Below are 21803 nucleotides of genomic sequence, written 5' to 3'. Positions count from 1 at the left end.
TTTTTTTGCCAGTACCATACTATCTTGATTACGGTAGCTTTGTGATAAAGTTTGAAATCAGGAATTATGATGCCTCCAGCTTTGTTCTTCTTCCCCAAGATTGTTTTGGCTATTCAAGGTCTTTTGTGGTTCCATACAAATTTTACGATTGTTTTTTCTATTTCTGTGAAAAATGTCATTGGAATTTTCATAAGGATTGCATTGAATCTATAGATGGCTTTAAGTAGTATGGACATTTTAACAGTATTTATTCGTTCAATCCATGGGCACAGAATATCTTTCCATTAATTTATATCTTCTTCAGTTTCTTTCATCACCGTCTTATATGGTGCATTTAATCTTCACGGTGAGGTAGATACTGATTGGTAGCCCATTTTACAGGTGGGGAAACTGAGGCTCACATAGCTTGTAAAAAGTGGAATCAAGATTCAAACCTCAGACCTCTAGTTCTAAGTTGTGTTCTTTCCACTAAACCAGGAACCCTGCCAGGCCTGCCCTGCAGTGTCCAATGTGTCCTGCTGGCCAGGATGCAGCCACCATCCCCAGAAGCACCGGGGCGATGGCCCACCTGTTTTTTCTGCTTTACAGATGGATGACGAGGATTCCATTCTGCCCCGGAAGCTTCAGGTAGCCCTGGAACACATTCTGGAACAGAGGAATGACCTGGCTAGTGACCAGGATGACAGGTCCCCAGACTGCAAGCGTGGTAAATGCTCATCCACCTCCCAGACTGCACCCCCTCTTCCATCATTGGAGTCAGGGAGCAAATGGACTATGGGCATCTGTCCCACTTGGCACTGGGTTAAGCAGGAAAATAGGCAAGAGAGGTATACAGGGAGAGAGGCTGGGCGCTCATCCCCTCTATCAGGACCTCATTCTAACAATGAGCTGTGGGGAAGACTTGTCCCACCCCATTTTGGCCCTAAAATATCTGTTTAAAGGTGGGAAGAAATGAATGCTCACTGTGGGTAATCTTTTTGTGGATCATTGCAGTTTGCCATCCAGGGAGCTAGCATCCTTGTCTTAGTGCCTGGCTTGTCCCAAAGGCTCTGCCTCAGCCCTCCGCCCTCACCGGTCCTGGTCCTTCCCCATTTTGCTCAGGCCCCAAGTCCAGCCCCTTGAACGAAGTGGTATCCGAAGCCTTTGTCCGCTTCTTCGTGGAGATCGTGGGCCACTACTCGTTGTTCCTGACGGCGGGCGAGCGAGAGGAGAGGACCCTGCAGCGAGAGGCCTTCCGCAAAGCCGTCTCCTCCAAGAGCCTCCGCCGGTTCCTGGAGGTCTTCATGGAGACCCAGACGTTCCGGGGCTTCATCCAGGAGCGGGAGCGGCGCCGGCAGGATGCCAAAGGTCAGGAGGCATGTTCCCTGTGGGGGGCTGAGGCAGCCAGAGATGCCCAGACCCCGGGTGGGTGTTGAGCAGGGTGGAAGGTCGGGGGCCAGGGCACGGATGGGAACAGCATGCAGCCTTCTCTGGAGGACGTTCATTCTCGCCACCTCTGAGCTGGGGAAACTGCCCCTATGTCCTGCCGTCTCCTCAGGCGTCGCTTCCCCTCTGCTTCCCATTCCCAGAACCACACTGCAGGTTCTGGTGGCAAGTTCCCTCCTGTTCTATTCTCCCCAGCTCAACGAAAGTCTCAAGGACACCCTTCCCTTCCCCTCCCTTTTCCTCAGGCCTCCTCTGGTTCCCTCTGCCCTGCTTCCTCAGCCTCTCCTCCGGGACCTGGGGATGGGATAGAGGAGGAGAGGACGGCCCCACGCCCTCCACTGTACGTGGTGCCACTGAGCCCAGCGGGCTGGCCATGGGGGAGGCAGGACGGCAGAGACTGCCCCAACCTGTGGAGTTTGTGGGTCATCGCTCCGCGAGACCGCCCAGCCCCGCCCCAGCCCTCGCTCCGTGAGGTTCCCCTGTCTCTCCTAGTCTCCCTGTCCCTGTTGCTGGACTCCATCACGCTTCTAGTGATGGAGGAGCAGGGAGTGTGCACCAGGAGGATGAAACCGTTCCCATCTCTTTCTTACATCATTTTAAGTCCTTGTGGGAATCTAAAAACTAGAAATGTCAGTAAAGGCTATCCCAGATGGGAGCTAGACCCGAGAAGGGGAAAGATGCTCAACACTGAGGAGATGCCTCACAGTGACCAGGGTGGGGGCCAGGGAAGCAGCTGGCCCAGGCCTTGGTGTCCTCTGGGGCTGCGATTGCAGAGACTGATCTGAGGAACCAAAGCTCTGCATTCCCAGAGCTCTTTGCAAGGCAGAAAGGGAGTCTGTCACACTTGAGGCGTTCTGATGAGTGCTATCTGAAGAGACAAAAGAAAATGGATTAGCAAGTATGAGTCCCACAACTCCTGGTGAAAGGATTCCTTTTAATAGAAGACCTGCTGGGTACACAGATCACTATTTGATAGAGAGAGCGAGACATAAGGCTTAAAAGTAGCACAGAAGGAGCCCCGTCTGTGGAAGATCAGTAAGAGATGAAGACAGCGTGCCTGAGGCTCCAGTCCCGGGTGAGAACTGAAGGGCCCTCAGAGGTGGCCTGCCCGCCCTCCTGAGTCTGCAGATGGCAGCCGGGTTCCCAGGAGGCCAAAGCACTTGGCCAGAGGCCCTCTTGTGGGAGAATGCGAGGAAAAGGGAGCCCTCAGGAGCTCCCGAGCCAAGGCCGTCTGGTTCATCTTTGAAACCGCGGGCCTGGCACGGTGTACATGCTTGCAAGGCGTTTGTCCAGTAAAGATAGGGCTACACATACGAGCTAGCTTTACAGCTTTCCAAAGACACTTATTGCACAGGTTGGACAATTATAAGGGCAGTACAAGCCCTTATAAATCTCATGATTCAGAGCATGTTTATAGGAGCAACTTCATCTCAGAAGCAAGGTTTCTCTTTCCTATGGCAGTAAGGAAATGGATATGTCTAGAAGCACGAAGAGAAGGAACTAAAATGGCTGGGATTTCTCTTGTCAACAGGTCTTTTTGAGGTCCGAGCCCAAGAGTACCTGGAAACACTCCCCAGTGGAGAACACAGTGGTGTCAACAAGTTCCTGAAGGGACTAGGTGAGGCCTAGGGGTCTCGGTTCCCATCAGCAGCCTCCGGACCATGGGGTCTTGGCCAGTTCCCTCCCCTAGAGCCGGGGCCTAATAATGCAGAGCTCTGAGGCCTGCACCGAGTGGGCCAAGTCAGCATTTTACCCACCTGTTCTACTCTGTCCCCAGATCGTAAGCAAAGGACGCAAATGGCCCCCTCCCTGCTTTCCTGGGCCCCTGGCTGCCTTGCTGTTCTTTCACTATTATCTCCCACACTCTTAAACCTTCTGGGGTATTGGGCTTAGAGGCATGAGGAATGGAACCAGAGAAAGATGTCTGGCAGTAAAGACCTGGACCAGCCTCCAGATGATGCCCCCAAAAGGTGGAAATGTAAGAATTTTCATAAGGACTGCAGTTAATCAGGAAAAAGGCCCTTGCTAGGAAAGGGAGCAGGAGAAGAAAGCGAAAAAGGTGAAGGAGGAAGCAGGCCCCAGTAAGGAGGAACTGCGGTGAGGAGGACCCCACGGAGGACTTGCAGGGGGCGTGCCGGTGCCTCAGCCAGGATGGCCAGCTGCCTGGGAAGGGACCGCCTGCCTCCCGCGCTGCTGGGAGTTTTCTCCTCACTTGGCTCTCAGGGATGTGTTACAGTCAGTGCTTCCTGTATCACCGTTTCAGAAGCAACATCTACAGCTCTGACATGCTTCCTTTCAAAACTCCCCAAGTCTGAGGAAGACCCCTTTTCACTGGGAGGCACGAGGAGGGCAGCCAGGCAGGGCGAAGTCCCCCAACTTCTCCTGAGCTCTGGGGTGAAGCTCTGGGGGGGGCGGGGAGGCCACACTTGTCTGCACTGCCTCTGGGGTGAAAAGAGCAGGATTTAACTCAGCCCCTTTGTCTGCCTGGTGAAATGTTCTCACTTTCTTTTTTTAGGCAATAAAATGAAGTTTCTCCACAAGAAATAGCCCTCAATCCAGCCTCCAGGGAGAACTTTTCCTAGGGCAACCGCGTGTCTTAAAAACAGTCCTGGTGGTCTTTCTGAAATGTTGGGTCCTTGGTTGTCCCAGGGGCTGGGATAAAGGCCGAGATGGTTTCCGGCCACCACTGGGCTCTCCCCAGAACCCGGGACCCCCCGAGCCACCGGAAGGTGCCGCTTCTTTAGAACAGCACTGGAAATGGGACCTGAGACCAGGCACATTCAAACGGATTGTTTTGGTTGTTGGTTTTGGGTTTTTTTAATTTTTTTTATCTTAGATATTAAAAAGAAAAAAAGAAAAGTGTTTGGGTTTTCCTTTTATTATGCCAAGGCTAAGACAACTGTCCTGCCCTGTGTCACCTCTCCCTGGTTCATCCTGCTTGGCAGTTGTGCTCTGGAGCCAAGAGGAGGAGATGGGAAGGGGCGGCCCCCAGGTGCTCCTCTGGGCAGAACTGGGGACAAGTGCGGGGTGAAGGGGGGAGCACGGTGGCGACGCCTACAGACACTACAGACACCACACCACAGGTGTCGGGACGGGAGTCCTCTTGGGGAAAGGACTGGCAGGTAGTGGAGTGGAGTCAAATCTGTGCTGAAAAGGAAGAAAGAGAACAACAGTAAAAGGATTTGGGTTCCTGGGATGAGCTGCGCTCTCAGGCTGGCTGGTGATGCCACCTGGTGGCCAAGGCCACTTGCTGTCATGCCACTGATTCCTCTGGTCCCAAATGGACCTGACTTTTCTGGACGGCCTCTTTCCTCTTAGAAGCCATAGAGCCGTCCCCTGCCCAAGCAGCCCATGACTTTTAGAGGTACACACAAAAAGAGGAAATCTCCTCGTAAGATCTGTTAATAAAATATTCTTAGGGTCCTAAAGTTTATGATGCTGCCTAGAGCCCATCTTAAAACATGTGAGCCACTGCTTTGAGCCCATTCCTATTTATACTATATGAAATTTCCCCATCTCAGTGTAGGGACCCAGAGCAGCGTACATGAACTAGTACATGTTCAGGATGAATGCAGGGACTTCTGTTGTTGATGTTATCAAGGCGCATCAAAACCTTGGGGACAGCTTCCTCAGGCTTGTGCGGCCAGAGGGGAGGAAGCGGGGGTGCAGGAGAAGGCTGCATTCCGGGGGGCGCTGTCCTGCAAGGCCTGAGGCAGGGCGGCAGGAAGAGACCAGTCGGCAGCACAGGCACGTTCTCAAAGCAGGCCTCCGGGCCACCCCCCGGCCAACCCACTGCCTGCACATCCCACTGGTGGATTCCCTCTGGGTGGCACCAGGAACCCTGCAAGAACACACGAAAGGAATGTGCTCTGACCTTGGCAATGGCCCAGGGGCCTGTGCTGCCTGGCAGAGGTTTTGTTTGTTTGTTTGTTTTTAATTTTTTGGCTGCGTTGGGTCTTCGTTGCTGCACGCGGGCTTTCTCTAGCTGCGGTGAGTGGGAGCTACTCTTTGTTGCAGTGCGCAGACTTCTCATTGCGGTGGCTTCCCTTGATGCGGAGCACGGGCTCTAGGCGCGTGGACTTCAGTAGTTGTGGCACACGGGCTCAGTAGTTGTGGCTCACGGGCTCTAGAGCGCAGGCTCAGTAGCTATGGTGCACAGGCTTAGTTGCTCCATGGCATGTGGGATCTTCCCAGACCAGGGATCAAACCCATGTCCCCTGCATTGGCAGGTGGATTCTTAACCACTGCACCACCAGGGAAGTCCCCTGGCAGAGGTTCTTGACCTTTAGGGAGTTGGGAGCAAGGGGGTCTTCTGAGGAAAAATAAGAACAAGAGGAAAATAAGGAGAGGTTGACCTCTCATTCTACATTAGGGGTTCTTAACTAAAGTCATGGACCCCCCAAATTGTATCCGAGATTTGGTGTGTCCATTCGTTTTTGAGGAGAGAGGATCCATAGTTTACATCAGATTCTCAAAGGGGTCCAAGGCCCCCCAAAAGGGTAAGAATGAGACTATGCATAACAATTAACCTGGGTAGATATGTGTGGTTGGGGGTTGGGCGAAGACTGAAAGAGACTCTCTGAGTGTTTGGACTCAGGAATTTGTAACTAACAAGCTCCTCAGATTAGTTAACTCTATTAATACCAATATTCTGCCCAAAGATGATCACTTTTAATATTTTATAATCTACCTTCTTTTCTAACTTATTTCATATTATATTGTTTACACCTCCAAGTGAATAACTATACATCTTTTCAACACCTCTAATGGTCACATAATATTCTATTTTACAGATACACTAAAAGTTATTTTACCAGTCCTCTCATGCATGCAACGTATTTCCAATTTTTAATATCATAAGGAGCACTGAGAAAAGCATCTTTGTAAAAGTATCTTAGTACAGGGACTTCCCTGGCAGTCCAATGGTTAGGACTCTGTGCTTCCACCGCAGGGGGCATGGGTTCAATCCCTGGTTGTGGAACTAAGATCCTACAAGCCACGCGGCGCAGCCAAAAAAAATAGTATCTTAGTCCATTGGCCCTATTTTCATTTTCATTTTTGCTTTAAGTAAAACATACATACAGAAAAGTGCACAGATTATGAAATATACACAGCCTGACAAACTTTCACAAATGATCACATCTGTGTAACCAGCACCCATATCAAGAAGCAGAACATCATCGGACACGGTTCAGCTTCCCAACATCCCTCCCATCCTACTCTAAGTTGAAACTGAATCAACTAACAAGTTGTCTACATTTTGCAAAGTGGTAAATTGGGCTGGGGAGGATCAGAGACAAAAGAGAAAAGTAGGTTTGTGATCTCTGCTCAGTCTAGGGTAGATCTGGATGGATCATGCTCTTTGGGTTCAGAAACAAAGCATGGCCATAAAGCATGGGTGTGTTAGACCAGATCACAACCACTCAACCTTTGGTTCTTGCCTCACACCAACCATCTGTCCAAGAACCAAGTCCTCTAATTCCAGTAAAACTCATACAGTTTCCATAAAGAATATGTGTTTAGAAGCATTCCATTATTGTATTTCAATTCATGGTCAGTTACCTGGCCACGAAAAACAGTTGGAGCAGGCTTGTTGGGTGGATTTTATTGCTATGGAATATCAGAGACACTGGTGGGCAAGGGAAGGGGTGAGTGGGAGCAGGTGCAGCTGGCATGTCTCGGGAAGAGGCCGGAGAGAGCAAGTCTGAGCGAGAATGCGGCTGTCACCACTGCTGAGACAGACGAGGGAGAAGGAATTCTTAGGAATTACCACACAAACCTCTTCTCACTCAGACCAAGAATAGTGATAAGATCTGCCCTCTATTGAGCACTTCTTTTTGCCCATTACTATGCTGAGTTCATCACATGTGTTATTTGATCACAAGAATGTAAGCCCCTGAGGGCAGGGACTATGTCCATCACGTTCACTGCTGAATTCCCAGAGCCTAAAACCAGCGCCTGGCACAGAGTTGTCTCTCAGTAAATGTTTGCTGACCAAAGAAACAATTCCCACAACAGTACTAAAAGTGGTACTCGGATGCTAACGCACATATATGGAATCTAAAAAAATGGTACTGATGAACCTAGTGGGAGGGCAGGAATAAAGATGCAGACGTTAGAGAATGGACTTGAGGACATGGGGAGGGGAAGGGTAAGCTGGGACGAAGTGAAAGAGTGGCATGGACATCTATGCACTACCAAATGTAAAATAGATAGTGGGAAGCAGCCGCATAGCACAGGGAGATCAGCTCTGTGCTTTGTGACCACCTAGAGGGGTGGGATAGGGAGGGTGGGAGGGAGATGCAAGAGGGAGGGGATATGGGTATACATGTATACGTATAGCTGACTCATTTTGTTTTACAGCAGAAACTAACACAACATTGTAAAGCAATTATACTCCAATAAAGATATAAAAAATAAATAAAAATAAAATATACGGATAAAAAATTTAAAAATATAAAAAATAAAACTGGTACTATACTGTCTCTATCGCAGGCAGCAAGTTCAGTAGAGATGGATGCATACCCCACAAAGCCAAAGGAGTACTTCATCAAGGGGAGGCAGTCTGCTACTGACCGTAACAGCCATTCCTGGCATCTCAGATAGCTTGTTTTCAGCACAAGCACCAAGCTCCTAGGAGACCACATTAATAATCAGAAGGTTGCTTGGTGAGTAGGAAGTCAGAGCAAAGGGTGGTGGAGAGTCTGGAGGAACGTCTCCCCAGGAGGGGAGGGGAGCCCAACAGACTTTCCCATCTCACCGAGGGTCTGTTTCCCTGGGCAGTGCTCCATCTGCCCTGCCCTGCTGACTCCTTGATCCTTGGCACTTCCCCTGCCCCCGCCCCCTGCCCTACATTTCTTTTTTTTTTTCCTCTTTATTTTATTGGGGGGAAATTCACATAACATAAAAGTCCATTCATCCATCGATGGACACCGGGGTTGTTTCCACCTTTTGGCTGTTGTGAATAGCGCTGCAACAAATATGTGTATGCATGTATTTAAGTACCTGTTTTCAATTTCTTTGGGTATATACCTAGGCGTGGATTGCTGAGTCATATGGTAATTACCACATTTACATTTTTGAGGAGCCATCAAACTGTTTTCCACAGAGGCTGCACCATTTTATACTCCTGCCCACAATGTATGAGGGGTGCCCCCTTTCCTATGCTCCCTTCCTTTCTTCAGAGAGATTCCAGCTTTCTTAGGTATATCCTTCACCTTCCAGCCATACCTCTCAAAGAAGCCCCATGTTTCTCAGGGGTGATTGACATCACCTGCATCAAATCTGCCTGGGGTACTAGTTTAAAATGCAGGTGCCGGGGATCCACCTTGACTTATCTGGGGCTAAGGCCCTAGAACGCTTGATTGGTTGGGAGTCCCCCAAGTATCTTCAAATATGTACAGGTCTCTGTCTTAGGTGTCTCACTTCTTCAGGTGACCCATCTCCTCCCTTATATACAAATTCTCCCTTGAGTTTCACTGACAGAGAGTAATCTTAGCACCAAGTTTTGGAGGTAAGGCTTTTGCACGCATGGCCTGAGTTCAGCATTACATAAGAGCTTCTAAAGTGCTTTAGAGAATAAAAGCATTGATGAAAGCTTGCAAGAGCCCACAGACATGGTGAATTCAGGTTTGTTTGTATGTTTTTTTTTAAAAAGGTCCCATTACTCTAGTTACCTTGCCTCGGCTTAAAAGCCAACCCAAGGCAGTACAGGTTAGGCTCCCCAAAATCCCGAGGAGAGATCGCTGTGGGCGTGAACTCAGAGGAGGGCAAGGCGGGCCGGAGCTGGCAGCTGCGCTGAGACTTCAGGCGGGCTTGATGTGAGCTGAGTTCAGAGGCTGACTTGGATGTTTGGGAGGGGCTGAAACAGGTAGAGGAGGAAGGGGAGATTCCTGGCTGAGCAAAGGTTAGTAAGAAAAGCAGAAGGCAGGTGAGACGGGCCACTTAGCTGCTGGCACCTGTTAAGGCCAATTAACTTTACTCCCTGACTTGTCCAGTGACCACACCTCGCCCCTACCCAGCTCCTGCATGGGGTTCAGCTGCCAGCCTGCAACTTCCTTAGGGCTACAATTAACAGCGGCCTGGAGCCAGTTTCCCTGACAATGGGCCAGGGAGCGTCTCACCTTTGATCAGGGCTCCCTACCTGCCCCTCTTACTCTCCTGCCTACAGCCTTCACCCCTCCCCCCCCAACCCTAATCCTAAGAGCCCAGGTTAAGCCCTGCTACTGAACCTCACCACAGGTTGTCCTCCCTATGACAGAGCTCATCCCTTACCCCCCAGGCGGAATGCAGGCTGAGTTGTTTTTTCTGGCAGATTCATGTGGACCCACCCTTAACTCTCGCCAGGCCCCTGGACAGGTGTGAATGGGCTTATCCAACGGGACTATGGGTGGCAGCCGGACCTGACAAGCTGGGAGGCGGCAGGCCAAGAGTCCAGCAGAGCGGCCGGCAACGAGCCTAGCAGACCGGAGCCCCGCTGCCTTCCGCTCGGGTCCCGGGGCCGAGGCCGCTTTTCTCCCCTCCCCACCCTGGTTTATCCCTGGCCTGGTTGATCTGGGAAGCTCTGGGCAGAAACTGAGGTGGCACAGCAGCCCTGCCAAGGCCAAGCCAGGATCAGCTGTGCTAGGGTGATTCACAGGGCGAGGGGGTCAGTGCCTTTCCAGCGGCATGGGGTCCACTGGCTCCACGCCCTTGGTTCCCACCAGCCAGATGGCCCCTCCTAGTCAAGCCCTGCTCTGTGTGGAGATGGGGCTGTGGAAGCAGAGAGATGCCGAAAGCTGCCCCCTATCTCGAGATGGGGGCATTTGCCCTCTAGGAGATATGTAGGGCAAGGGCCCTGCTACACTGAGGGGCACAGTCACTGTCCTGCACTTTCCAGCCACGTCAAAATATTGCTCTTTAAAAAAAAAGCAGGTGATGGTTGCACAACAATGTGAATGTACTTAGTGCCACTGAACTGTAAACTTAAGAATGGTTAAATTGGCAAATTTCATGTCATGTGCCTAATGCCACAAAAAACAAACAAACAAACAAAAAACCGTAGGAGTAATGTTGCAGTGCATTTATATCCTGTGCAATTATGTCAACCTTGGGCATATATCATTCACACATGTATTTCTACAGGATAAATGCCAACTTCTTCCTCTGTGCCATTGTTTTCTTCCATTCCACAGGTATTTATCCTAAGAGCACTTCCTACTAAGTCCACTTGGTAAAGTTATATATATTCCTCTTAATACTTTGGGCTCTTACTATTGCAGGACTGGTCCAGGGAACTGTGAAGGAGCTCTTTAATGCCTTCCTCAGAGGCTTGGGAATGACAAACGGAGCCTTAGGACAAAGCAATGTGCATTGTGGTTGGCCTGACAGAATTTTGCTAAAACTTGGTCTTCCCGCTCTCCTCTCCTTTCTCTAAGTCGGCCCCTCCTCCTTCCTTTCTCAGCCCCAGAGCTCAATCTTCCCTCCGGCCTCTGAGATAAGCACCCTCAGAGAAAGGCTGTGGTGATAACCGTTTAGGGAGTCACCCCTGCAAGGCATTTCCGGTTCAACTGCCGACTCTTGAGCTGTAGCCCCAAAAGTGTGGATTGCAGCGCTAAGACCGGCGCTTAGGGGAGGGATCATTTGGGTGGGGCCTGTCCTGAATGTTCCCCCTGGACTTGCTGTCTCGCCCCTGTCTCCATTGTGCCTGCCCAGCCAAGCAGCTTCCCTAGCGCCCAAGCCCGCCCACGTCTGAGGCAGCACAACTTGCCTGGGCGCCCCCTACAGACACTGATGACCTTCAGGGGAGCACTGAAACCTCCTCACTTTCAGCCAAGTGTGGGAAAGGATCTGAGCCCTCCTGAAACCCTGCTCCTCCACTGCGACATCGCCCAAGCTGCTGCCCACAGCAGCTGAAAAGAGGCGAGATCTTTTTGAAGTGATGAGAATGTTCTGGAATTAGATAGTGGTGATGGTTACACGACAACTTTTCGACTATACTAAAACCCACCAGATTGCACACTTTAAAAGGGTGAACTTTTGTAGTATGTGAATTATATTTCAATTAAAATAAAAGACAAGAGTGCTTCCCTGGTGGCGCAGTGGTTGAGGGTCCGCCTGCCGATGCAGGGGACACGGGTTCGTGCCCCGGTAAGGGAAGATCCCACATGCCGCGGAGCGGCTGGGCCCGTGAACCATGGCCGCTGAGCCTGCGCGTCCGGAGCCTGTGCTCCGCAGCGGGAGAGGCCACAACAGTGAGAGGCCCGTGTACCGCCAAAAAGAATAATAATAATAAAAATAAATTAATTAAAAAATATAAAAGACAAGAGACTTCCCTGGTGGTCCAGTGGCTAAGACTCCACGCTCCCAATGCAGGGGCCCAGGTTCAATCCCTGGTCAGGGGACTAGATCCCACAGGCCACCACTAAGAGTTCACATACCACAACTAAAGATCCCGCATGCCGCAACTAAGACCTGGCACAGCCAAATAAACAAATAATTTTTTTTTTTTAAATAAAATAAAAGACGGAGGTGGGGAGGGGACTTCCCTGGTGGCGCAGTGGTTAAGAATCCGCCTGCCAGTGTAGAGGGCATGGGTTCGAGCCCTGATCTGGGAAGATCCCACATGCCGCGGAGCAACTAAGCCCACGCACCACAACTACCGAGCCTGTGCTCTAGAGCCCGCGAGGCTAGAGCCCGTGCACCGCAACAAGAGAAGTCACCGCAGTGAGAAGCCTGCGCACCGCAACGAAGACCCAATGCAGCCAAAAATAAATAAATGTTCCTTTAAAAAGACAAGGGGACTTCCCTCGCCGTCCAGTGGTTAGGACTCCACATTTCCAATGCAGGGGCTGTGGGTTTGATCCCTGGTCAGGGAACTAACATCCCACATGCTGCATGGCCAAAAATAAAAATAAAAGACAAGACCAGCCATTGGGGGACAAGGGGAGCAAGCTTGGTGTATGGGACAAGCTGAGCATACCGTAACATTTACCCTTTTCACGTGCAGAATTTGGTGGCTTTTAGCACAGTCACAAAGTTGTGCAACTATAACCACTGTTTAACTGCAGAACACTTTCATCACTTGAGAAAGATTACATCTTTTTCAAACTGCTGTGGGCAGCGGCTTTGGCCTTGGCCTGGAGTTGGAAGAGCAGGGGCTTGGGAACGTTCAGGTCCTGCTGGGTGTACAGTTTAAAATGTAGGAATCGGGGGGCTTCCCTGGTGGCGCAGTGGTTGAGAGTCCGCCTGCCGATGCAGGGGACACGGGTTCGTGCCCCGGTCCGGGAGGATCCCACCTGCCGCAGAGCGGCTGGGCCCGTGAGCCATGGCCGCTGAGCCTGCACGTCCGGAGCCTGTGCTCCGCAACGGGAGAGGCCACAGCAGTGAGAGGCCCGCGTACCGAAAAAAAAAAAAAAAAAAGTAGGAATCGGGAGCAACAGGATATGACAGAAGTAAACGGTATAGCCGCTGGAAAACCGACATTACCAAGTAAAGCAATTGATTACCAATGACCCAGTAATCCCACTCCTAAGCATACACCCAATAAAATGCATGCCTACGTGTATCAAAAGACATGTACAGGAGTATTCAGAGCAGCATCATTTGTAATAGCCAGAAACTGGAGGTAATGGAATATTCATCAACAGTAAAATGTGTAAATCAGGTGTGGGATAACCATACAGTGGAACACTATGCAACAGTGAAAAATCTATAACCTGCATCATATGCACCAATATAGGTTAGTCTCACAAGCATAAGCTAAAGCAGCAAGAAACAGAGGATATGAGTAAGATTCCACTTAAATAGAATTTTAAAACAGGCAAACCTAATAACGTGCTGTTTAGGAATCCGTGTGCAGCTAAAAACAAATGTAAAGAAAACCAAAGGAAAGATTCAAACAAAATGTAGGACAATGGTTTACTTGGGACCAGGATGTGTTATCGAAGAGGCACATGGCGGGGAAGGGGGGGAGGGATAAATTGGGAGATTGGGATTGACATATACACACTACTATATATAAAACAGATAGCTAATAAGAACCTGCTGTATAGCCCAGGGAACTCTACTCAATACTCTGTAATGACCTATATGGGAAAAGAATCTAAACAAGAGTGGGTATATGTGTATGTAAAACTGATTCACCTTGCTGTACAGCAGAAACTAACACAACAGTGTAAATCAACTATACTCCAATAAAAATTTAAAAAAAGAAGGAAGAAGAGGCACACAGGGCAGGACTTCTAGGATATGATAATATTCTACTTCGTGATATGGGTGATAGGTGCCTGGGTGTGTTTTGTTGGAGGAAAACTTCCTCTGAGCTCTTAGGGTCTGTGAATTAGACTAACAAAAGACAGATTGTCAGGATAAAATGTACACAGTTTTTATCAATATTTATGTGCATGGGAGTTGACAGAAAATAAGTGAAAATCAAAGAAATGGTGGGACTCAGGGGCTCATATACCATTTTAACAAAGGAAACATGGTTTGGGTTTCAAAGGACGATAAACTGTGGAGAAGGGACTAGGAAATATATGGGGGAAGCTAATGACAGATAAGGGTTATGTTAGTAAGATTTGGTTGTGCAGACTCACCCCAATGCTGGTGCCTCCACCTCTGTAATAAGAGTTGTATTCCTCTTTCTGGTACCTTCACAAGGGAAATATATGTCCTGCTTTTAGGAGGAAAAGGGGCAGAAGGACAGAGAACCCTTCCTGCATCTGTTGATTCTCAATTGCCTTCAGCTCAAAATAATCTTCATTCCAGAATGGCACATTTTGGGGTAGCATAGACTGTTCTCCTTCAGTTCGAACTATGCACATTGTTTTTACACACTCTTCTGTTTGCATGCATGTGCGTGCGCGCGTGCACACACACACACCAGAAAGAAAAGTCGTCACCCCCGTTGTTTTTTTTGTTTGTTTTTTAATTCATTTGATTGCACCAAGTCTTAGTTGCAACTGGCAGGCTCCTTAGTTGCGGCATGCATGTGGGATCTAGTTCCCTGGCCAGGGCCCCCTGCATCGGGAGGGCGGAGCCTTAACCACTGCGCCACCAGGAAGTCCCACTCCCTCACCAGGAAGTCCCACTCCCTGAGTGTTTTGTGTAGGCCCAGCAGATGGACATCTCACTGGCAAACTGATAATGTCCTATAGCCTCACCTGGGGGAGAGGAAGAGATAAATTTCAGCCACCGCTCCGGATTCTTACCTGTCCCCCGGGAAGGCCCTGGCACCAAAAGGACAGTGAGGTTTGAGAGAGAGGGGGGCATGGAACATCCTCACCCAGCTCTGCCTCCGGGTGACGGTGGAACTTGGGGCACAGCTCCTCGCCTCCAGCCCTTCCATTTCCCCATCTGTAAAGTAGGTGAAGAGGTCCCTTCTTAATTATTTTTTATTCTTTGGCCGCGCCATGTGGCATGTGGGATGACCTTAGTTCCCCAACCAGGGATCAAACCTGGGCCCCCTGCATTGGAAGTGCAGAGTCTTAACCACTGGACCACCAGGGAGGTCCCTGAAGAGGTCCCTTCTGACCCCAGACTTGACTATCTGCTGGAGCACCTGTGGCCACAACCAGGAAGTGTGGTCTATAAGCCCGGTCAGGGCGGGATTCCAGGGCCTTCAGCTGATGGGGCCACTGGGCAGATGCAAGAGGGAGGGAGCAGCTGGAGGCCTTGGCAGGACAGGTGGGGTGTGAGGAGGGAGGAAACACACTGAGCTAGAGCCCAGTGTATCCCAGGCAGCTAACAGCTGAGCTGGTCTTAAAGTCAGGGCATGCCTCAACCAGTCTTAGCAGCTATTTATATCTCATACACCTCCTTATTTGGTAGCTGCCTGCAGTGCCCGGTACTGGATCCTCTTTCCAGTGATGTCTGCCTTCCTGATGAGCACACTGGGCTCCTGGTGCAGCTCTGACTCACACAGGGCTTCACACAGAACAGGCACTCGACTGTGTATGTGTTATCTGTTCCAAATACTCCTAAACCCATTCATATTTTTGAAATTTCTAATTGTGTTAAGTTACACATAATACAAAATTGGCCACCTTAAGCGTTCCTGAGTGTAGAGTTCGCAGTGGTGAGCACATTCATACTGTTGTGCAACCATAATGACATCCTTCATCTCCACAAACTTTTCACCATCCCCAACTGAAAATTGGCACCCATTCTCCCAGTTCCCTGCTTCTCCCCTCCCCTGGCCTTGACAACCTCCATTCTACTTTCTGTCTATGAATTTGACTAGTTTAGGTACCTCATATAAGCAGAATCATGCAGGATTTGTCCTTTTGTGACTGGCTCATTTCACTTAGCGTAATGTCCTCAAGGTTCATCCATGTTGGAGATGTGTCAGAATTTCATTCTGGTTTTTTTTTTTTTGTGGTACGTGGCCCTCTCACTGCTGTGGCCTCTCCCATTGTGGAGCACAGGCTCCGGACGCGCAGGCTTAGCGGCCATGGCTCACGGGCCAGCCGCTCCGCGGCATGTGGGATCTTCCCGGACTGGGGCACGAACCCGCGTCCCCTGCATCGGCAGGCGGACTCTCAACCACTGCACCACCAGGGAAGCCCTTCATTCTGTTTTAAAGCTGAATCATATTCATTGCATCGTATTAGTTCCCAGACTAGGGATCGAACCCATGCCCCCTGCAGTGGACATGCGGAGCCCTAACCACTGGACTACCAGGGAATGTTAAACACGTTTTGTTTTATCCATTCATCTGTTGATGGACACTTGGATCACACCACACATTTTTACTTTTCAAATGCAGTGTTGGAACCAGAATCCCCATTGCCAGAGTATAATCAAATGGAATCGGCCAGCTTTCTATCTTTCTATTTATTTTTTATTTTAAAATTTTATTTATTTATTTATTTTTGGCTGCGTTGGGTCTTCATTGCTGCTCGCGGGCTTTCTCTAGCAGCGTCAAGCAGGGGCTGCTCTTCATTGCGGTGCTCAGGCTTCTCACTGCAGTGGCTTCTCTTGTTGCGGAGCACGGCCTCTAGCTGCGCGGGCTTCAGTAGTTGTGGCATGCAGGCTCAGGAGTCATGGCTCACGGGCTCTAGAGCGCAGGCTCAGTAGTTGTGGCACACGGGCTTAGTTGATCCTTAGTTGTGGGATCTTCCCAGACCAGGGCTCAAACCCATGTCCCCTGCATTGGCAGGTGGATTCTTAACCACTGCGCCACCAGGGAAGTCTCAGCTTTCTATTTAAAGCCTGAAGCTTTTCATTGATTTAGGGCAGGATCTGATGACCAAGAAAGATTTTATGACAAGTGGCATTTTCTTGGGGGGTCTTGGGCTCACAGGATGATTGTCCCTGAAACCCCTAGAGAATGGGCTATAAGAGCAGTGGCTGGAGGTAGAGCAGTTAGGGGGGCTGAAAAGGCCTGGGTATAAACAGTAGAGAAGGTATCTGGGATTTTTTTTTAAGTTGGAGATATATATATATATATATATATATATATATATATATATATATATATATATTTAAGTCTAGTTGATTTACAATGTTGTGTTAGTTTCAGGTGTACAGCAAAGTGATTCAGTTATGCATACATGTATATCTAATTTTTCTTCAGATTCTTTTCCCTTATAGGTTATTACAAAATAATGAATACAGTTCCTTGTGCTATATAGTAGGTCCTTGTTGGTTATCTATTTTATATATAGTAGGGATTTTTTTTTTTAAGGTAGGAAATGGCCCCTGAGGGTGAGTGCATGGAAAACTGGAGTCAGGGTGGTCCCTGTGGATTTGATTTGCTTTTTTTTTTAATCTCTAAAGTGAGTTAGTTTATTTTATTTATTTATTTTTAACATCTTTATTGGAGTATAATTGCTTTACAATGGTGTGTTAGTTTCTGCTTTACAACAAAGTGAATCAGTTATACATATATCCCCATATCTCCTCCCTCTTGCATCTCCCTCCCACCCTCCCTATCCCACCCCTCTAGGTGGTCACAAAGCGCCGAGTTGATCTCCCTGTGCTATGTGGCTGCTTCCCACTAGCTATCTACCTGACGTTTGGTAGTGTATATATGTCCATGTCTCTCTCTCGCTTTGTCACAGCCTACCCTTCCCCCTCCCCATATCCTCAAGTCCATTCTCTAGTAGGTCTGTGTTACCCCTAGGTTCTTCATGACATTTTTTTTTCTTAAATTCCATATATATGTGTTAGCATACTGCTTTGCTTTATTTATTTTTTTGGCCATGCTGCGTGGCATGTGGGATCTTAGTTCCCCGACCAGGGATCGAACCCACGCTCGGAGTCTTAACCACTGGACTACCAGGGAAGTCTCCCCGTGGATTTTAAAGACAACTGACCTTCTGGTCTGGCCTGGGGTGGAGAGACTGCGGGGCAGGTGCCAGAGTCCTTGATGAATGGTCAGGACCCATTTCCTTGACTCAGTTAACAGGGTTGATTTGTTTTTCGGAACAGCTTGTGTGGAGAAACCTTGCCTGGGACTCAGAATCATCCCAGTTAGAAGGGTAGGTAACCACGGTGAAGCTGGCAGCTCAGGACTCAGAGCTACCTTTCTTCTGCTGCTAGATTGTGATCTGACCACCTGCACCGGCGCCAGGCTCCTGCCCAAGACCTTCCCAGGGCTCCCCACTGCCTGCAGGCCAAGTCCAACCCCTCCCTGCCCTCCCCACCTCCCCCAGAGCTGGCTGCAGCCTGCCCTTTCCTGCCGAGGATTTTATGCTTCAACAGTGAATGTAGAACTGCTTCCAGCTGCCCTCCTCCACCATCCGGTCCCTGAGCTCCACGCCTGTGCATCTGCAGTCTGCAGCAAGGGCACACGGCTGGCTCAGCTCATGTGGCACCTTCCCTGCTACCCTCACTCTCAATCAGTCTGGCATAATGGCTGCTTCTCTGACCTCTGACAGTACCTTGCAGGTGCCTCTACCACTGCACATTCCCAGTAAAATGTTCTGCTTTGGGGTCTGCTTCCCCTCTTAGCTTCTAAATTCCTTGAGGACAGGTGCTGCTACTTTTCACCTTTGTTTCCCCCATTCATTCACTCATTAGACATATATTTATTGAACTGAAATGATGTACCAGACACTGCTCTAGTTTGAATGAATGCATGTCCTGGGATTGGGCCTTTTTGACATTCATTCATTCATTCATTCTACACATATTGAGTGTCATAGATACTGGTGGTACAACAGTGAACAAATATAAATACAGTCCCTGCTCTCAAGAGATTTTGGGGGGAAGACCGACATTCAGATAATCATACACAAACAAACATAATGTTTCCATCATGACAGGTGTTATGAAGGATGGGGAATTGGAGTGTGAGAGTGGATCAGAGGGGTTGGACTTGGTCAGGAGCCTAGAGAACACTTCCCCAAGAAAGTGATACTTGAGCTGAGGTCTGAAGGTTGGGGAGAGGAGGGAATAGCATTCCAGAGAAGGGAATAGCATGTGCAAAGCCTTAAGTCATACATTGGTTAGAAATGCTTTTGGCTTCAAGAAACAAAATCTGACTGCCAGTGGCTAAAACAATTGGGTGTTTTTGTTTTTTCTCATACAACAAAAAATATGGAGGTGGTGGCTGCTGGCACTGGGCCAGTTCTTGCACTCTGTCTTTGAGGCTCTTTCTGCTCTACCATCTTCTGTACATTACTTCTTGTGCTCAGGCCTGTCCTCTTATCAGCCCAGCTCCAGACATAAGGATGGTTTTCAAAGGCAGGAGGTAGGGAGGACCAAGCAGAAGCCTGACTTATCCAGAAAACCCAGGACATCTTTCCCAGAGGCCTCCCTGCAGCCTTCCCCTCATAGCTCCTTGGTCTATGATCATATGACCATCCCTTGGTGCAACGGATGCTGGGAAAGCTAGTATTTCACTTCTGTGGTGGGAACAGGCAAGGGAAAGAAGGTTGGGAATAGCTTGGTACCGATACATAGTGGGAGGGAGCAAGGCAAGTTCTAGAAACTTAGTAAAGGGAGCTTTGTAGAGACATTAAAGCTGGCTGGGTACGTAGGGGCCAGTATTAGTTTGCTAGGGCTGCCATAACAAAGTACCACAGACTAGGCCGCTTAAGCAATGGAAATGTATTGTCTGACAGCTGGGGAGGCTGGAAGTCCCAGGGTTGCTTTCTTCTGGGGCCTCTCTCCTTGACTTGCAGATGAACTGTATCTTCATATTGTCTTTCCTCTTTGCTTGTCTGTGTCCTAAGTGCCTCTTTTTTTTTTTTTTTTTTTTTGCGGTACGCGGGCCTCTCACTGCTGTGGCCTCTCCCATTGCGGAGCACAGGCTCCGGACGCGCAGACTCAGCGGCCATGGCTCACGGGCCCAGCCGCTCTGTGGCATGTGGGATCTTCCCGGACCGGGGCACGAACCCGCGTCCCCTGCATCGGCAGGCAGACTCTCAACCACTGCGCCACCAGGGAAGCCCTAAGTGCCTCTTCTTATAAGGACACCAGTCATTTTAGATTAGGGGCAACCCCAATGACCTTATATAACCTCAGTTACCTCTTTAAAGGTTGTGTCTCCAAATACAGTCACATTCTGTGGTGCTGGGAATTGGGGCTTCAACACAGGAATTTGGGGGAGAGAGGGCCACAGTTCAGTCCATAACAGGGCCAAAATTTGTAAGGCTCTGTAGATCCTACTAAGGATTTAATTCTCATTCTAAAAGTAACCAGAGGGACTTCCCTGGTGGTGCAGTGGATAGGACTCGTACTTCCAATGCAGGGGCCCCAGGTTCGATCCCACATGAATGCCACAACTAAGATTTCACATGCCACAACTGGGGAGCCCACATGCTGCAACTAAGGAGCCCGCCTGCTGCAGCTGAGTCCCAGTGCAACCAAATAAGTAACTAAATATATATATATAAATGATGTTTAAAAAATAAATTAAAAAATAATAAAAGTAACCAGAAACTATGAAAAAGTTTTAAGCAAGAGAATGACACAGCATCTTCAGATTTAGATCACTGGCTACAATGCAGAGGATGGAATGGGATGAGCCAGAGTAGATGCCCACAGACCAATTACCAGGCCACTGAAATAGCCCAGCAAGAAATGATGATAGCTTAGAGTAGTGGCAGTGGAGATGCAACAGGGCAAATTTGAGATAGATTTCAGAAGTGAAAAGGCCAGGACTTGGGCACAGGGGGGCTTTGGGAAGAGGGAGAGGAAGGCATCCGTCGCCTCTGGGCCTGGCTGGTGGTCCTGCATGGGAACCAGTGCTCAGGAAGCCTGGCCGCTGCTGTGAGAGGCAACAAGGAGCTGCAGGCACCGAGCTGAGGTGGGGTCAGCGAGGTGAAGGCTCCTCTGCGGCTTGGGGGGCTGGTGGTCTTGTACTGCTCTTCAAGGGTGAGTCCTAGGAGCTCAGATCCCCGTCCTATGAGGACACATAAAGTGAGTATTCTCTGCGCAGCTCTCTGATCAAAGGGCATTAGTTTCATCTGTCAATTACCTGTGCATTTTTATATTTTGGAAAATAGGCACAAGATGCTATGAGATATATATTAGATAATGTGGGGACCCACTCAAGGCCCCAGAGTTGATATCAAGATGATTTTAAGCTAAAGACATTTAAGATTCAACAGATGCAGAAAAAAAGCTTTTCTGAGTTTTCCTTACCTAACTAAAATCAGCAACTGCTAGGAAATGAGGATACCATAAATCCCCTTAATGGCCCTCAAGAAGGCAGAAATACAGTGCATACCCATGTAGACAATCATTATCACAAACCTTCTTATCTCTCACCTGTTCTAAAAACCCACTGGGCTTCCCTAAAGAAACCTATTGGGTTTTTCCCATAGAAGCCTTCTCTCTCCCTCCCTTTTCCCTACTAAGTTAGGTGTATAAGCCTTTAATTTTAGCCATTTAAAAAGCCAGCTACTTCTTTCGCTGGCTACTCTTATGCGTATGAAACAAACTCTTTTCTCCTGTTAATCTGTCTTTTATCAGTTTAATTTGCATGTCCTAGATAATGAACCTAAGAGAGTAGAGAAAGTTTTTTTTTCTCCCATGTAATTACCAAATCCAGAATGCATTGCCGTAATCCTTCAGATCAAAGCTCCCTGCTACGTGTGAAGCCAGAAGGATAAACAGACAGAAAGCTAGAAAGACACTCTGTACCTGTGATTATTTGAGAATGAAAAAGGAGTCTGTGTTGTCCCTCCCCTCCCCTCACAGTATCCCTTTGTCTCCTCCCTTCAGGTAGCCACACCAGGATGCCCGCTGCTTCCGTGCAGTTTCAATAGGTTTGATAACTTCTGCCTGGCTGGTAGACTCACACCCAAAGCATGCTGTGAACTGGTGTTAGGAGGAATCTGCTCCTCGGGACCCTGTCTCTCACTCTCTCTTCCCATTTCTCCCCAGCCAGCCTGCCCCATCTCTGGCCACACTCAGCCTGGCTCAGTGGGCTCCAGCCACACTGG

General features: G+C 49.0%; 1 protein-coding gene and 1 non-coding gene across 4 annotated transcripts in view; one reads left to right on the top strand and one right to left on the bottom strand.

Annotated features, from left to right (window-relative positions):
* The window catches only part of DENND2A (DENN domain containing 2A), a 104134-nt gene extending 99847 nt beyond the window's left edge, over positions 1-4287 (top strand). For all 3 annotated transcript variants that reach the window (XM_060020999.1, XM_060021000.1, XM_060021001.1), the window contains 4 exons: positions 589-706; positions 1102-1347; positions 2957-3043; positions 3941-4287. In XM_060020999.1, the coding sequence (XP_059876982.1) occupies positions 589-706; positions 1102-1347; positions 2957-3043; positions 3941-3972 (483 nt within the window). In that variant the 3' untranslated portion in view covers positions 3973-4287. The remainder of the gene's footprint in view (positions 1-588; positions 707-1101; positions 1348-2956; positions 3044-3940) is intronic.
* Positions 4288-14840: 10553 nt separating this feature from the next.
* Positions 14841-14913, bottom strand: TRNAG-UCC (transfer RNA glycine (anticodon UCC)). The gene has a single exon. It is a non-coding gene; the product is annotated as a tRNA-Gly (tRNA).
* Positions 14914-21803: the final 6890 nt, after the last annotated feature.

The sequence above is a fragment of the Delphinus delphis genome, chromosome 9 (assembly GCF_949987515.2).
Source record: "Delphinus delphis chromosome 9, mDelDel1.2, whole genome shotgun sequence".
NCBI lineage: Eukaryota > Metazoa > Chordata > Mammalia > Artiodactyla > Delphinidae > Delphinus > Delphinus delphis.
This window is presented reverse-complemented; position numbering and strand designations above follow the sequence as displayed.